The following is a 17,196-nucleotide window of genomic DNA, read 5'->3' as shown; positions in this document are numbered from 1 at the left end:
TGAAAGAAGCTCAAGGAACCTTCCAAAAATGTGGATGTAAGGGCAAGGTATCACTGATTTATTAGCTGAGACAAGGGGTAGCTGCACTCCCCATCTGCCCAGCAGCAGGTGCCTGACTCCCCCTGTCCCTTAGCTGGAAGTAGAGTGTGGGAGAGTGCCGCTCAGGATGACTGGGTTGAAATCAGACGTGTCTTATCTGCAGCTTCCACCTTCCAGGTAGCTGGAGATGCTGGCAGCGTTCCCTGCACCGCTCCATCTCCCACTCCAGTGGTACAGCCACCCAGCGAGGGGAGGATTGCCTTATTAGCACAGCTCTTTGTGAGATGCCCTTGAGTGATTAGGGCTTTTTTTTCCAGGTGTGAATGCCAGGGGAGGCTGTACCAGTGCTTCACATTCTTTCATCTCGGCAGGGTTTTGCCCTTTCTCCCAGCGTGGTTCTGACAGCAGGCTCAGCGCTGCTGCCTGTGGAATACAAACAAAGTTCCCCATTACAGAGCATGACAGGAATTCATTCCAGGCTTTTTGTTATTTTTTTTTTTTTCTTTCTGGTTTTTCGCTCTTGCTGGATGCTCCAGGGGTCTCTGGAGAAGTTTTGAGAGTGGGGAATCAGTTGCTTAAACCCCTTTCTCTTAGGAGCAGGCAGCTCTCGCAGATGGGGAGGATGGCAAAGCAGCTTGAAGCTGCAATGCAATTCCCATCCGCTGACCAAGTCAGGGGAGAGGAACCAACACAGCAAGCTGTCTGCATCCCTACATCTCGTAGTAACAGCCATTAGGGCAGTTGGAAGGGTCTGTTCCCCGCTTGCTGAGCTCACAGCGCCTGCCATTAGTGCTAATGGGAGTTAGGCGCGCGCACAGAGAGGCGAGGATGCCCCTGAGCTACAAATCTACTTGGCAATTTTATTATGTAAATAAATGGTGCTTGCACATACACCTGCTGCTGCTGCTGCTTGTGGTGATGTTCATGGCAAGATACGTAAACAAACAGCGATTCCGTTCTAATAGATTTATTTCCTTTCTCGTGAGCCATTAAATTACCTCCAGATTTCACGCAGGTAGAAATCTGTAGCAACGGTGGAATCTCGCTCTGCTTCAGTGGACAGTGGCCTGCAGAGCATGGCAGACACATATTACTGTCAGATGTTGTTTTGGGGGCAGGGGTAGGAGCAACTGGTATTATCCTTGTTATATGGGTGTCTTTGGATGCCCTCACTTGCCCGCAGGGCTCCCGTCATCTCTGAGCAGTTTGCAGTGAGGGAAGCAGCAAACATCCCCATGTCTGGAGGATATTTGGGCTGACCCAAATGCAGACCCTTGGGGCAGCTCCTCTGTCTGATCAGAGGCTGAAGGGCTCTTCCCTTCCAAGGGGTTGAAGCAGAGCTTGCTCTGGACCTTGAGGAGGCTCTGGGCTGGGGTTTCCTAGGAAACTGATCACCCCTCTGCAGAGCATCAGCATCGGGGCTCACCAGATTCCAGCACCACTCACCAATAGATAGGATCTGCAAGGAGAACAGCCAGCTCTGCTCTGAGCTGACCTGCTGGTCCCAACCACAGGAACCTGTCTCTGGGGTGCAGCTGAGTCAGTGCCAGGATTGCTGCTGGTTTGAGGACCACGGTGCTGGCTCTTGTCCTGGGGCAGAGCTGGTCCAGTGGCTCTATGGGGCAGAGCTGGGTTATTGGGAAGGGTTCTGCATTGCACCCAGGAGCCCTGCAACTTGCAGGGGAGGGGAGATGGCTTCCTCATGAATAATTGGTGCATTATTAATATGCATGTGTGTTTTGAAGAAGTTTCAAACTCTCCCCCTCAGGAGCCTTTGATGCTTTATTAATGATTGCGGTGCACACCAAACCCTCGGCATGCTGCATGCCACTGCAGAACCAGCCCGTTTATCTTTGGTCATTGTCTTTTGTGAACCCAGGGAAGGCATTTTGCTGGTCCAAGTGAGTCGTGGATGGACTGGAGATGCCCCAAAGAGCCACTGTGTGTGACAGGCTCTGGAGGAAGCATCAAGCTGGTCTGTGGGAGCTCGGCAAGTCTCCCTGTTGTGGCTGCACAGGGTGGAGAAGGGGTGCAAAGGCAGAGATTCAAGGTATCTTCAAGGTAACTTTGTGCCCTGAATCAGGATTAACAGGAGCTTTCTCAGGTTCCCTTGTAGCTCAAAAGAGGATCCGGGAACCTGCAGAAATAATGATGTCAGAGGTTGGCTTTGATTAACTTTGATGCAGGAAGGCTGCCAGAAAAGCCTAGGGGGTTCCTAATGCATTTCCCATCTGAAGGGGTCTGGAGGACAGAGGGGGAATGGAGCCTGGTTTCAGAGACTCTGTGTGCTGCAGTGCTGGGGTGGATGGGGGTGAGTGGGGAGAGATGTGTGAGCAGGGACACGTGCTGTGACACAAGCGGCCTCTGTGAAGGAGCCCAGATCCGGAATTCCAGAGGTGCTAATTACTGTTAATTAGCTACAATTTGTGCTCATAACCTCTGCTCTTCACCAAGATGGCTGACAGCAGTGACGAACATTATTCATTTCCATGCAATAAATCAAACTGAAGTTGCTTCTGTTATTTAGCCTATCATTTAGCATTTCATTAAATAGATATGTGCACATACATCATCGTTGCCAAGGCTTTGTCAATCCCTTTCAGGAGCAAGGCTGCCTCTAATCAATCCCAGCAGCGCTGTGGAGAGGCTCTGGATTACCGTGTGCCAGGTTAAAATCTCACTGAGCATCCATCAGGCATTGGTAACTCATCAGCTGGTTGCACACCCAGCGTTCAACCAGAATTACTAGCCCTATTGGTGGTGCTGTTGCTCCTAAAGCGAGATGTGGCTTGGAGAGACAAGGTCTCTCTTGGGTGGATGAGGTTGAATTCAGTTGGGGGCTGACCTGCAGCTGCCTCCAAGGTCTGTGTTGGAGGAAGCTTCTGCTGGGCTGGTGCTGGGCTTTCCATCACCTCCTGCATGGAAAGAGCAGCAGCCAAGGGGCTGAGAGCGCTGAGCTTGGGCTCAGAGCTGCTCTGCATCATCCTAGCTGAATCTCTTAATCCTTGCATTGCAGGCAGAGTGGAGATAGATAACAGTTTATGGGGGCATTGCTGCTGTGGACAATAGCAGTAACATTGTCAGGGTGAAGCACGGTGGCAGTGCCCCACACAATAGGACATGGTGGTGGTGGTGGAGGTCGAGCAGCAGTGCTGTGGTTGCACGCTGGAAAGGTCCCCTCTGTTCACTGCTGAGCTGGAGGACGCATTCACTTTCACGGTAGACAGAAATAAAGGAGAAAGTTTGGCATCAAAATGAGCCTGGAGCTACAAAGAGAAGCAATATCCTGGCACTGCAGTAAGTATTTCAGTGCTTGTAGCGCTGAAGAAGCTGAGCACCAATGCAGAACAGCAGCTACTGCTCTTGTGCAACCACAGCAGTGCTGAGCTCGGCTCCTTATGCTGAGGAGCATGGGGGTGCTGAGCAGGGCTGAGCTTTCTGCCAAAGCTTTACCAACCCATCCTTGCAGTCCAGCTTGGAGTGGGGTCTCCCTTTCCTTGCGCAGGACCCTGGGGTCCTGCATCTGAACCTGGGCACCTCGGGGTTCAGCCTGGGCCCTGCTTTGCCACAGCATCTTCTTACCATGGCAGCAGAACCATGGCACGCTCAGAGGAGGACTCTGCCTCTTGCTGCTCCAGGGCTGCCGGGTCCAAGCAGCTAACGGGAGCAGCTCCGTGTGGCACCACGCGTTGGATGCCCTTCTCCCGGTGCTCCATAAATAAATTCCCCTAGTCCATCCTAGCACACTGTATCAATCTTGTTTAATAGACTGGAAAGCTTATTGCATGGCGGCAGGTCGCAAAGAGTGTCGAGGTGATGGATTGCACCTTCCCGGAGTCGAGCGTCATTGATATATAATGAAATATTTATGATTTATTCCAGCTAATAAACTGGAGTGAAGTGTGTGATGTATGTGAGCAGATGGGGGATCTATTGATGCACTTTTCATTGTGTGGGGGGAAGGAGAGGTTTATGTCTGTGACGGAGACGTGTCGCACAGCCTCCCGTCCCTCTGCCCATCAAGGTGGGCACTTGGCTGCAGAGAGGACAGATGATCTAATTCCTATTGACGGCCTTTAGCACTAATCATTCGTCCACCCCACATGTCCTCCTCAGCTTTTCTCAGGCACGGGAGCCTCTGGCAGTGGGAAGAAACCATTTCTTTGGGCAATGGGCTTAGGCTGAGGTCTTGTGCCCAGAGGGATGGGAACACAGGCAGTGTCACTGCCATGCGACACTCTGCAGCTACCTGCTCCCATTGAGTTGGTGTTACCTACAAAGAAACCATTTACGTGGATTTAGAAGACTTGGAAAGAGCAGCAAAACTTGAAACCCATAAAAAGAAGTGCTTGTCCGTGTGAGGTGCGATGGGTACACGGAGCTCATTGCTGCAGGAGGCTTCCAAAGCTGAAAGCTTGGTGTTGGGATTGAGAAGGAGCATTTCTGTGGTCTGCTGCTGGGCTGTGTGTAACAGCCTGGGATGGAGCTACTCTGCAGGCTCAAGGGCAGGAGGACCTGCCTGCCAGCTGTGGCCCCACATCTGCCTGTGAGTGCCCATCACAAGCCTCATCTGTGCCCCCATTCAGCTTTGTGTGCTGGGGAGAGCTGGGGCTCACTCCTACAGAGCCCTGTGAAGGCAAAGGGGGTTTAAGGGAGTTTTGCTTTGCTCTCTAAGCCAGTGAAAGGATCAGGATCAGGGATCAAGGCTCCAGCTCTTCACCACCTGCCCAGACCAATCCTACCTGGAAAATCAATCATCTTAATCACTCATGTGTGTCTTCTTTGCCAGAGGATAAGCTCTGCCTCAGCCTGGGATGGAGCAGGAGTATCAAGAGCCACTGTAGGGGAGCAGGAGGCAGGTAAGAGTTAATCCCAGGGTAGAGCAGAGATGCACAACCTCCTGCCCACTGCTTTGGGTGTGAGCAGCCATCCAGGCAACCCACCCTATCCTACCAGCTGTTCCTGTTTCTGCCTAATTAGCCTCCAGATCAGCTTGCTTGGAGATCCTCTGCTGAAAGGCACCGGAGAAGGGCAAAGACTGATTATTCCAACTGCATCCCTGTGAGCTTCCCTGAGCTCTGCCAGCTGGGACCCTGGTGGTCCCCCCAACACGCTCCTTTGGCAAGAGCGGTTCCCCAGGTACAGGCAGTGCAGAGGAATGCTCCAGCCCTTCCCCTTGGAAATGAGGGATCATTGTGCCAGGAGAGCAGCTGACAGCAGGGCATTCCTTCTGGATATTGAGGGGGGGAAGCTTAAAGGTTCCTGAAAGAGCAGGTATTGAGCCTGGAAGGAGTGGGGCATCAGCAGCGTTACAGTAGGGCTGGGAACCATATGGGTCCCTTCTGTGTCCCCGCAGGTCGGTGTCTCCTGGAGAGGTGGCTGTGAGACATCCCCGCTCTCAGAGCAGCGCTGGGCTGTGCTCTGCATGAAGCGCTTGAAAGCCAAGCCTCCAATATCTGGCGTGATTCATTAACAGCAAAAGGTGTAATTAATATTAGAGAGCGCTCAAACCGCATTCTGCTGCTGGCAGGGGAGAGCCCACCAGCATCCCTCCTGCGCCGTGATGGCCCCAGAGACCCGGCCTGCTTCCCGCAGCTCTTCACCTCCCCGTTTTTCCACAGGCACTTCTGAAACCTGTAAAAGCTGCTCCAGCAGCCAGGAAACTGTTAAAGGAGCAGCTCCAGCCTGCTGGGTCAGCAAGCACTTTGCACCAACAGCAAATCACTTAGCTGGTACCATGGGGGAAGCCCAGCCTTGCCTGAGAGCACCATTTACCAGGGTGAGGGCTGTGCCCCGCGCAGGGGAGTGTTCTGCAGCATCTGATCAGGTCTCTCGAGCTCCCCATGAGAGCATTAGCTGCCACCATAGCAGGAGGGTAAAATGATCCACTTTTTGCTTCTCAACAGAATAGATTCTCTGTCAAAGAGGTGTTTTTCTCTGTATTTTCTGCTGCGCAGTGCTTGGTCTGCAAAAGCACCATGTAATTGTGGACATTTGCAGACCCTTCTGCCATTGGGTGCCCTGGGGACATGGAGTCATGGGTGTTCCAGCTCTCCTGTCCTTCTCAAGCTGGACCAGGTTTGATGGTATACAAAGGTAGGCTGAGTCTTTCTCCTCTGACACCGCAGCTGGGCACGATGCTGCTACTGGTGCCTCCTATGGCAAAGACCACAGTGTGCTTCTGTCTCCATTGCCAAGCCCTACCAGTGTGGGATCTGCCTAGCTTCAATCCTGCCCAGCATCTGCAGCTGCAGACATCAAAATCCACCTGGCTGGGTGCTCCCAGGTCAGTCAGTGTTTGTGGTGTTGGTTTGCAAACCTTGCAGCACACGTCCATGGGTCCCCGTCCCGTCCTGCCTCCCATCTGCTGCGACGGCACAGCTTGGGGAACGCCTGCCGCATCCCTTCTGGGGAGCTTCAAACACAAAGACATAGGTGTGTAAATAACGTGGGGCTGGTGACAAACCTCCCAGAAGCCAGGACAGGCCGTGTGACAGGCTGCAAGCCGGCGTGGTGCCGCGTTGCTCTCGTGTTGTAGCAGCTGAAGCTCGCACGTCGCAGCGCAGCCGACACTGTCACTGCCGCGAAGCTGGTGACACGTGTTACCAAACAAGCTCTCGTCTCCCCGTCCTTCCTGGCACCCCGGTGACATCTGTCCCCGGTGAGCAGCGATGTTGTGTCGAGGGTGGCAGCTCCCGTGTGTCAGCCTCCCCACAGCGCCCGTTTGCAGGGATCAGGTCTTTGTTTCACAAAGCCTGGTCAGCCAGAACCATTACAAGGGCGGCTGTCGCTATTCATTCCTTGGGCAGACCCAGCTCTGCATCGAGGTTGGGCTGAAGTCGCTGTTCCTTATGGTTTACCTGAAAAGTCTCATTTTTTCCCTGCACACTTCAGAGCTCTCCAAGCAGCTCAGCACTTCATTCCTCCAGCCCAAGAGCTCTCTTGGTCAATACTTGGTTCAAATGTTTGCTCATGATAACTTTGATGTAGCAGCGTTGCTGTGTTTGCCAGGAACAAACTGACCTGTGGGTGAGGAGCTGCAAGGAGGGTTTGCTCCTGTTGCTCTGCTCTTGGGAGCAAAGAGCCTCTTGTTCAGCACGTCCCAGGAGAGCAGCTCAGGCACCGTGTTAGTCACTGGAAGCTCTCGCTGCTCTCTGAAAGAGGTGCACAAAGTAAAGGCCATAGTGGCAGGATCACAAGGGCCCTTTCATCTTTGCAGTGAGTATTTCACAACTTGAAGAACCTCATTGCAGAAATCACTGTGGTTTCAGTTTGGAAATAGGGGCTCCATTGCAGCACATCTGCTTCTCAGAGTTCATTTGGGCAAGGCATGCAGCTATGGTATGGCCATTGACAAGGAACTATCATCTACAGACAACCCTTCCCATAAGGAGATCTTACCCAAAAGCCAGCCTGCTGCCCGTTATATTTATATATATACACATACATAGACACATATATAGGCTGCTGGAGAACTCTTCATCAGGGACTGTAGTGATGGGATAAGGGGGAATGGTTTCAAACTGCAACAGGGGAAGTTCAGGTTGGATATAAGGAGGAAGTTCTTTACTGTGAGGGTGGTGAGGCACTGGAATGGGTTGCCCAGGGAGGTTGTGAATGCTCCATCCCTGGCAGTGTTCAAGGCCAGGTTGGACAGAGCCTTGGGTGCCATGGTTTAGTGTGAGGTGTCCCTGCCCATGGCAGGGGGGTGGAACCGGATAATCTTAAGGTCCTTTCCAACTCAAACCATTCTGTGATTCTATGTATATATACGTGTGCATATATTTGCATGTATATATATGCATATATATATATACACATATATAAAAGAGGCCAAGGCATGTTGGATGGTGTTTTGAGCAACCTGCTCTAGTGGAAGGTGTTCCTGCTCCTGGCAGGGGGCTGGCACCGGATGAGCTTTAAGTCCCTTCCCACCCAGCCCATCTATAGTTCTGTGGTTACATATATGTATGTGCAGCCCCCCCAGCTGAGCCTGTTCAGTATGCAGCTCAGCAGAGCCTATAACATTTCGCAGAACAGATGCCCACTGAGCATCTTGAAACAAATCCAAAGGTAGCGGTGACGGCTGCTGTCAGGGAAACAATAATCCCATGGCCTCGCCAGCATCAGCTGCGCTGCAGCCCCGGAGCCGAGCCACGTGCGACGGAGGCTTCTGCTGCTGCCTGCTTTGTCTGATGAAAGGAGCCCTGTTGGAGGTGGCCTGGGCAAGCAGAGGTGGGGATGTGGTGTCAGAGACCGTAATCTTCTCATCAGCCAAAATCCCCTTCCCCACGCAGCTGGCTGCTCCTGCCTCTGTGTTGTGGGGAGCATCGGAGCACGGGCTCTGCTGTCCTCACCCTGCTTGTTGTGTGCTGCTCCTGGGCCAGAGGGCCCCCGGAACCAGAGCAGGATCAGGGCAGCTCCAGAGGCAGGACAGGAGGAGGACGAGCTGTACCTTTGGGCTGGTGGGGCTCCTCTGCCCACAGCAGCTCCAGAGCCCTGCTCTGAGGGATTTGAAAGCTTGAACAAGGAGGAGAAGTGGCAGTTGTCCCCATTTCACACAAGCAGAGGTGGTGGAGCAGGATCACACAGGTATTAAACCCTTCCACGGCATCCCTCCTGTCCCTGTGCTGATGCACTGGGTGCTCCCTGGGAGCACTTGTGAGCCACAGGCACGGCCAACTGGAAAAGAGGGTCAACAGAAATGTGGTTTAAAGCGGTGTCATCTCATGGGGGGAGAGATCCACAGACCCATTCCCCACCCAGAAATTCCCCCCATTGCCTCTGTTGCCCCTGCCTGCCCAGGAGGTACCCACATGGGCAAAGCCCTAAGAGGCCGCTGGGCAAGGTGCCCCATGGTCTGCAGCGCACTGGAGGTGTCAGAAGCAGCCGGGGCAGGCAGGATGGATGGAGCTCAATGCCTGTATGGGCTGCCTGCAGGGGCTGGGTGGACACCTGCACCAGCAGGCACAAGGACTCACGTTGGGAGCCCCGAGGTGACAAGCACAACCCTTGCCATTGACCCTCGGCGCAGTGCTAGGGTTGGAAATGATGCTCGCAGCTCCGTTCGCAGCAGCAAGTGGGGGTGAGTCGTTAAGCAAACAACAGCATCCTTTTAACTAGTCTCCCTGGCCCAGGAAATCCCCGCTGGCCTGGGAGGCAGCGAGCGCTGGATGTGCCGGCGCACATGCTGTCTTGATGTGCTCGGCTGGTAGCAGATGGCGCGGGGCAGAGGGTAATGTGGCTGTCCTCGGCGGACAGCGGTCCCCTGGAGCGAGCTCTGTCCTGTCAGCTCGGGAAGTGACAGCAAGACCCTGACAGGAGAGAGGAGGCAGAAAGAAAGAGATGGGGGGGGAAATTACAGAGCTCGTCCCCGAAGCTCACAATAGTCACAATAATAATGCTAACCACCCGTCACGCTGTGCTGCTGACGGGGCTTCAGGGATGCGTGTGAGATGCTGTGATGGTGTTTGTGGGGAGCATGGGGGTGGAGGCTGAGTGGTGAGGACGGGGTCTCCTCTCCATGCCCAGTCTGAAATGACTCTTTCTCCTGCCCCTTGCTGTGTGGGGGAACATAAAGAAGGGCAACACCTTGGGAAATGCTGGTGGTGGCCATGCAGGGATGGTGGTGGTGGCTATGCAGGAATGCTGGCGACAGCCATGCAGGGATGCTAGTAGTCATCATTCATACACTGACACTGGTGGTGGCTCTGTGGGAATGCTGGTGATGTCCATGCAGGGATGCTGGTGGTGGCCGCGCAGGGATGCTGGCAGTGGCCATGCAGGGATGCTGGTGGTGGCTATGTGGGGATGCTGGTGACGGTCATGCAGGGATGCTGGTGGTGATCATACAGTGATGCTGGTGGTGGCCATGCAAGGATGCTGGTGGTGGCTGTGCAGGGATGCTGGTGGTGGCCGTGCAGGGATGCTGGCAGTGGCCATGTAGGGATGCTTACACACGTACTGGATGCTCAGGCTGCTGCCAGCTCAGGTGTTTTATTATGGTACATGCGCCCTGGAATCCCAATGCCACAAGCAAAGCACAGAGACTTCCCTGACTGGAAACGGGCTCTGAGGCCAGGCAATGCCGGGGTTTGAGTGTCTCATTCTGCCTGGACCCCATGTACAGGGGGTGGGAGTGGGACAGAGACAAGACCGATGTGACAGGCTCTGCCCTATCAGTTCACTTTGCAAGCAAGCTCCAGAGAAATCATCTCGGGCTGACACGTCCCCAACAGACACAAGGACACAAAGGGATGTGAATTCAGTCCTTGCTCATTGTAGGGAGAGATAAGGGGAGTGACGACTCCGTGCAGGTAAAGGGCCCTTCAGCTTTCACATCACAAGACCTTGGTGCAAAGAAATCTCCTGCCCCCACATCCCAATCATCCCTTGGACCTGTCCCTGGGACCATTCTCCCCATCACGGAGAAGATGAAAATGCAAATGTGGCAGCTTTCATGTGCCTAAACCCTGAAGAGCTACATGGGAACTGTGTGTCATTGAACCAGGTCTTAATTCCCTCTCTTCTCCCTGTCTTCTCTGTATGAATAAGCAGCTCCTGATCTCCCTGCCAAAAGCTCATGGCTCTTGTTCCCCCATTGCCATGTTTTAATTAACGTTTGCTCTCCAGTCCTGTGTCAGTCACACATGCCACAGTGATACCGGACATGGAAGGTAGTTTATCACAGCAGTAATGAATTCCTTTCAACCCAAGCAGCCAAACACCCAGAAAGCCCCAGTTTAAAACTCTCTCACAAGTCCCAAATATTCCAGACAGCGTTCAGCATCCACAGGAGTGCCAAGAGGCAGGCAGGCAAATACAGCACCAATTAATCATTCCCTGGCTGAACTGAGCAGGATGAGCTGCTCGGGATTCTGGCATGTGCCAGCTGAGCAGGGACGCGGCTCTTCTGGGGAGCAGCCCAAATTTCACAACTGATTCTGGTATTTCACTGCTCTGACTCTGTAAATCCCTGAGCGCTCGCTCCTGTGCAGGCACCACATTGCGAGCTCTGCAGTGTGCCAGAGGTGAGCTGGAAACGGGGTTTTGTAAAACCATGGGGCTGGTGGTGTGTGCTGCGGTACCTGGCATGAGAAACGTGCTGGGAGCACGGCAAAGCAGCACTGATGGGGGATAAGGAGCAGAGGGAGAAAGGGGAGCGAGGTGGGGTTCAGTGATGTGAACACTGGGGGATGCTCACCTCCGCTGGGGTGACACTGAGCCCCCCAGAGAGCGGGGTCCCCATCCCTGAAGGGGAGGACTGGGGTCTGCGTAGTCTTTGGCCCCGGGGATGCTCTTCCCTTGGCCACCCAATGAAGTCCCCATCCCCGTGCCCTCAAAGTGCTCCTTCCACAGCCTCCCCTCAAACCAGAGGTCCAGCACATCCTCCTGGCTCAATGGGCTCCCAGCCACAGGGATGCTGCTGTCCAGGACCCCATCCTGTCCTCATTCACCATACTTTGAACATGTGCCTGGATGGAGGGCAAGGCAAACACGTGGAACTCCTGCAACCCCAGCAGTGCTGCTTCACCCTGCATTGTTGGGAGCTGCTTTTTCCTCACTGCCAATCTCTGTGTCACCTCCATGCCGGGGCTTTCCAGCAAGCAATGAGATGAGTCTGTGAGTGAAGCTGCTGCGGGGAGCGGGACGGGTGTGTGGACACAAAGGCAGCACATATCATTAAGGAGAGGATGGAGACTGATGTGCAGGGGAGAGCTAAGGGCCCCCCTGGTGCTACCATCAAGGCTCTGAAATGGAAATGCGAGGTCCCCAGACCCCCCCTCTTCACCCACCGGTTGGCAAAGGCTCTATTAGCAGGATGTGAGTAATCATCTTAAGTAGCTATCAAAGTGCACCAGCTTGTTAAGCATTTAGCCAGGTTGTGCTGACATGACCTCTCTCCTCAATCTTCCCAGCGTTGGCTCAAGCAGCTAATTACTGGATCACACCTGCCACACGCCTGCAGAAAGGACAGGTCAGATCCAACGTGTTGCTTAGGACACTCATCTTCCTAACATCACTCCCAACATTCTTCTATTAGGAGTCATGCAGGGGAGGAGGGAAGCGCCCTTGGCAAGCCGTGGGTGCTCCCAGCTGGCAGTGCCCAGGGCAAGGGCTGCTGCAGGGGATGGCAGGGGCTGGTGGCTGTGGTCAGAGCACCTACATGGTGCTTTTGCTGCTGGGAAAGACCCGCTGTGGGTTTCATGGGCTGCTGGAGGAGGGTGTTTCATTACTGGGAGGAAGAGGAGGCTGGGGATTGTGCGATGGAGGATGAGCAGCCCTGGTGATGCCAGGGATCCAGAAGGAATTATGTCCTGCTGGGACGGGACAACTGAGGTCCTTGTGACTGGTGATTGCCAGAAAGATGAGGAAGGGGCTGAGCTAGAGCCTGCTTGTCCTGTGGTCTGTGTTCAGAGTGTGCTGGGGAAACATCCACCTGCAGCAATGGCTCCCATTTCCATTGCTTCCATATTAAATGACTTCTGGCTTCAGAGCCTTATTCTTCCCTTTCCCTCCACAGAAAAGCAATGGCTGTCTGCTCTCTGCATGACCCTGGGAGCAGGCTGTTGTGTGAGGAAGTCTAATATCCCATCCATGGGGGTCTCTGCAGAGATGCTCTCAACTGTAGGGCTAAGTGTGGGCTCACAGGGAGCTGGGCTCGGTGCCTGCTGAGAGCATCACAGGCTGAGAACATTGGGGCTGTTCAGCCTAGAGAAGCTGCATGGAGACCTCATAGCAGCTTCCAGTGTCTGAAGGGGGCTATAGGGATGCTGGGGAGGGACTCTTCATTAGGGACTGTAGTGATAGGACAAGGGGTAACGGGTTAAAACTGAAACAGGGTTGGATCTAAGGCAGAAGCTCTTCCCTGTGAGGGTGCTGAGGTGCTGGCACAGGGTGCCCAGAGAAGCTGTGGCTGCCCCATCCCTGGCAGTGCTCAAGGCCAGGTTGGACACAGGGGCTTGGAGCAAGCTGCTCTAGTGGAAGGGGTCCCTGCCCGTGGCAGGGGTTGGAGCTGGAGGAGCTTTAAGGTCCTTTCCAATCCAAACCATTCTGTGATCACCTGAGCATCGCGTCCACGTGTCAGGAAAAGCAGAGAAGCGAGGGGATGTCCTCTGACAGATCCTGCTTTGCTTTTCAGGAGACACAGCAGCGTACAAGGACGGTGTTTACTGGATCAAGGGCCGCACCTCAGTAGACATCATCAAAAACGGGGGGTTCAAAATCAGCGCTCTGGAGGTGGAGCGTCATCTGCTCGCGCACCCGCACATCACAGGTACGCTCCCTGTGTGCTGAGGAGGAGCGGGGTGTGTGAGCCCAGCTGCAGGGTCAGCCCTGCCTCTGGGGGTGCACACAGGAGGCTGCCCGAGGGCTCACGCCTGGAGGCTCTTTCCCAACCACCCCATTAGTGAGACCGGCCCCGCTGTTAGCTGTCTCCTGGGGCTCAAGCCCCGTAGCCCGTGGCTGGGTGCTGAGTCAGCAGCAGCTCCCATCTGATTTTGGAAATGAGCCTATAATTAAATCTGTCCTGCCCCTGTGTGTGACCCTGCACGAGGGGATAGCAGCAGTGCCCCCGGCTCCACACCACGCTGTACATCATCCTCCTCCCTCTTGACTCTTAAATACCTCAAACCATCCAGCTTCCTGCCTTTCCCTTGGTGAAAAGCCCTGTTCTTGTGTCAGCACAAAGGCACGCAGTGTTTTCCCGTGCTAACACCCCATGGAATTTTCCCCCAAGCACTCCAGGGCTGAACCCCTCTTCTGCCCTACCCTGACCCCCAAATTCACTCGGGTTTCTCAGGCTCTCTCCAATCCCTCTGCAGACGTGGCTGTGATCGGGCCTCCGGACATGGTGTGGGGCCAGCGGGTCAGTGCTGTTGTGCAGCTGCGCAAGGGTGAGATGCTCTCTGTGAAGGACCTGAAGGACTGGGCCAGGTAAGATGCCACAGGGCAGTGCATGGTGAGCAGCATGGCATGGGGAGAGCAGGCCCAGAGCTTGCAGCATCCTCGTCAGAGACAGGTCAGCGGAGGGATGAAGGGACGGCCAGCAGTGACACAGTGCCTCAGGCTCTGGGGATGGAGAAGAGACCACAGTTCCAGCCGGGTCCCCAAGCACACTAGATAAGGGAAGGAAATGAGCCTCTTTCTTACCCCAAAAGTGCCTTGATAAACAACATGCACGGTGCAGCCAAGTGGCTCCTACCCTGCAGCCCTGAGCCCAGACACTGGCAGATGGCACGGAGCAACCACTGGCGCAGGGGAAGCTTCGTGTTTTCTCAGCAGCAAGAACATTTGCTCAGCTTTTCCCCAGTGCTGCTGTGACTGCTCCTTCCTGCTTCCTACCTGCTGGAAGCCAGCCCAGTCCCAGCAAACCCCAGAGACCTCTCCCGTAGAGTTTAGAGAGTGTGGGAGACACCAAAGCTCCTTGATCTCACTTGAAACCATCACAGTACCAATGAGCGTGGCACAGAGCAGCCACCTGCAAGGGTTCAGCGTGAAAACCTTCACCTCCTCATTCAAATCAGTCAGGGAGCAGCCAGTGCCAAAGTTTTGGGCATCACTCATGGGAGCGTAAGCAGGCGGGAGCCAGGAAGCAGAATCAGTGGGTTTATCGCTAATATTCCATTAGCAAAATATTTAATAGCAGATCCTTTTCCTGGCGGCTCCCTCCTTCAGGCTGCGGATATTTTTGGTGCTATTTTGCAAGCGGCAGGAGCACTTGTTTCATCAGGGGCTGCGCAGCAGCCAATTAAAGATTTCCCCTAGATTTGCAAAAATCACAGTTGGGGGACTGTGATTTAGCAAATGCAAGGAAGATGCTGGCTGGCCGCTGCTGCTCTGATTAAACAGTTACGTACTGGGGGAAGAGAAGCAAACAAAGAAACCAAAGCCATAGGGATGGCTGCTGGGGCAGGTGGGGGCAAGCCCCTGACAGGGTGTCCCTGCACTGTGCACACACCTTACCCCTCGGGTTGCTGGTTACCTGGGACTGCTGCTCCGTGAAGGGCAGCCCGTGGCTTATGCTGGATTTCAGTCATCCCAGACTGGTTTGGGTTGAAGGGACCTTAAAGCTTCACCCAGCTCCAGCCCTTGCCATGGGGGGGGACCCCTTCCACTAGAGCAGCTTGCTCCAAGCCCCTGTGTCCAACCTGGCCTTGAACACTGCCAGGGATGGGGCAGCCACAGCTTCTCTGGGCACCCTGTGCCAGCGCCTCGGCACCCTCATAGTGATGAAGCTGATGAATTCCCTAAACGTCCTGCCCCTTCTTAGACAGACTCAGCCTGTCCTGGTCCATACAGAGTCTGGTGCCCTGGGGTTCTCCATTCAGGACCCTCTTTAGCCTCAGGGCAGGAGTGATGGAGAGCAGGGAAGGGATGCTTCACTGTGCTGCATGGTGGTTACTCATTCCTAAGCTTCCTGGCAGGACCACTGGTGACCTGAGCAGATCCCTTCATCCATCACCCATGGCTGTGCTTAGTGGGTCACCCGGGTGTCCCTGGCACAGAGCAAGGGGCTGCACTCAGCCCCTCATGTGCTCCCCTTCCAGGGTGTTCCCCTTGTCCCTGCACGTCTCTTCCCATCACAGTCCCCAGCTCTATGGATAGACATGACCCTGTTTTCCCCATGCAGATCAAGGGCAGGTGCCCTTGAAATAACAGCCCCCGGAGGGCCGAGGGGTGTCTGCCTACCCGGCTGCTGCTCCCTGCCCAGCGCTGGCTCCAGGCACCGCTCCGGCTCCCCCCTCCTGCCTCTCCCTCTCGCCCTGTCTCTCCCCTTTATTTTTTATGTCACTTAACATTCGCCTAGCCCCTTTTCTCGCACTCCCTGGCAGGAGACACATGTCCCTCTTCAGAGTGATTCATTTTGCAGCTTTTGCCTCCAATCGTGCTTCCCGGCGACAGGCGCCATCCTGAGTTAGAGGCATCCATATGGCAGGGGGTGCTGGTGGCAGGGGGAGGAGGGCTGGGCGATGGTTGAAGGGCTCAGCAGACTTGGCATCTCGCATTAGAAACAGTGCCAGGATGCTGCCGGAGCTGGGCACAGCCCCAGGTTGGTGACACACAGGCAGCAGAAGGCAGGAGAGCCCCCCTCCGTGTTCTGCAAAGGGCACAGGGACGATGCTCGGTGCTCAGACTCCCTCCCAGTGCAGGAAGACCCCCACCATGGGCTGGAGCACACAACTGTGAGTCACTGGCAGGTCACCAGCGCATGTACCTGGGGACGTGACCCACCTGCAGTCTTGGTCCTCAGGGTCTGGCACCAGGAGGTGTCCAGCATCCATCTGCATGGAAAATATGCTGCACACACAGTTTTCCCACGCCTTGCCTTACTAGTGGGGCTGAGTGCAGCAGATAGAGCTTGGGTACCAGTAACAGGGCACATTGCCAGCCCAAAACACAGCAATCAGAATCATAGAATCAACCAGGTTGTAAAAACCTTTAAGATTACAAGTCCAACCCTTACCCCAGGACCACCAAGTCCATCCCTAGATGAGGCAGGTCCAGCTGTGGCTGGGGCAGCTCAGCTGTACACCGTGACAGGCTGCAGGACACAGGGTCCCAGATCAACTCCTCCACACGTCCAGTGGCATTTGTGGGGGCTCGGGAGGGGCTGGAAGTGCTCCTCCTTGGTTCCACACCGCACTTGTGCGTTGCAGGGAGATCATGGCACCGTACGCCATCCCGACCGAGCTGATCGTGGTGGAGGAGATCCCGCGCAACCAGATGGGAAAAGTCAACAAGAAGGAGCTTCTGCAGCGCTTTTACCCGGCCTAGTGCACAGCCTGGGGCCAGGACTGGGAGCCTGGGGAGGTTTGGTCCTCGGCCACGTCCATTCTCCCTCCACAAAGGCACTCACAAGGTGCCAGCAGTGATTTGCAGATGCAGGTCTGGGCTCACCGCAGTCTGGTCCGTGAATAAAGTTCAATGAAAGTAGGATTCATCCCATATAGTCCCTTTGGCTGAACTGAGCCAGAGCTGCAGGGCCACCTTCCTTATGGGTACTAGTCCCCATTGCCATTACAGCTCTTCCTCAGGCCACGTACGACTCATGCCCGGATAAAAGGACTCTTTAAATTAAACTCCTGCCTTCAGACAGCTACGGGGATGCCTGGTAATATTGCATCTTCTCTGCAACGTATTCTATAGAGAAGAAGA

At 54.7% G+C, this 17,196-nt stretch overlaps 1 protein-coding gene across 3 annotated transcripts in view; it reads left to right on the top strand.

The window, feature by feature from the left end:
- Positions 1–16,986, top strand: part of ACSF3 (acyl-CoA synthetase family member 3) — a 77,342-nt gene extending 60,356 nt beyond the window's left edge. For all 3 annotated transcript variants that reach the window (XM_061477372.1, XM_061477374.1, XM_061477373.1), the window contains 3 exons: positions 13,181–13,315; positions 13,863–13,974; positions 16,698–16,986. In XM_061477372.1, the coding sequence (XP_061333356.1) occupies positions 13,181–13,315; positions 13,863–13,974; positions 16,698–16,815 (365 nt within the window). In that variant the 3' untranslated portion in view covers positions 16,816–16,986. The remainder of the gene's footprint in view (positions 1–13,180; positions 13,316–13,862; positions 13,975–16,697) is intronic.
- The last annotated feature ends 210 nt before the right edge of the window (positions 16,987–17,196 follow it).

Source organism: Pezoporus flaviventris, unplaced genomic scaffold (genome assembly GCF_033815535.1).
Source record: "Pezoporus flaviventris isolate CSIRO_AGI_PZ_B2104156 unplaced genomic scaffold, CSIRO_AGI_Pfla_v1 ptg000105l, whole genome shotgun sequence".
Lineage (NCBI taxonomy): Eukaryota > Metazoa > Chordata > Aves > Psittaciformes > Psittacidae > Pezoporus > Pezoporus flaviventris.
Note: the sequence above shows the minus strand (reverse complement) of the source record. Positions and strands in the feature narration are given on the sequence as shown.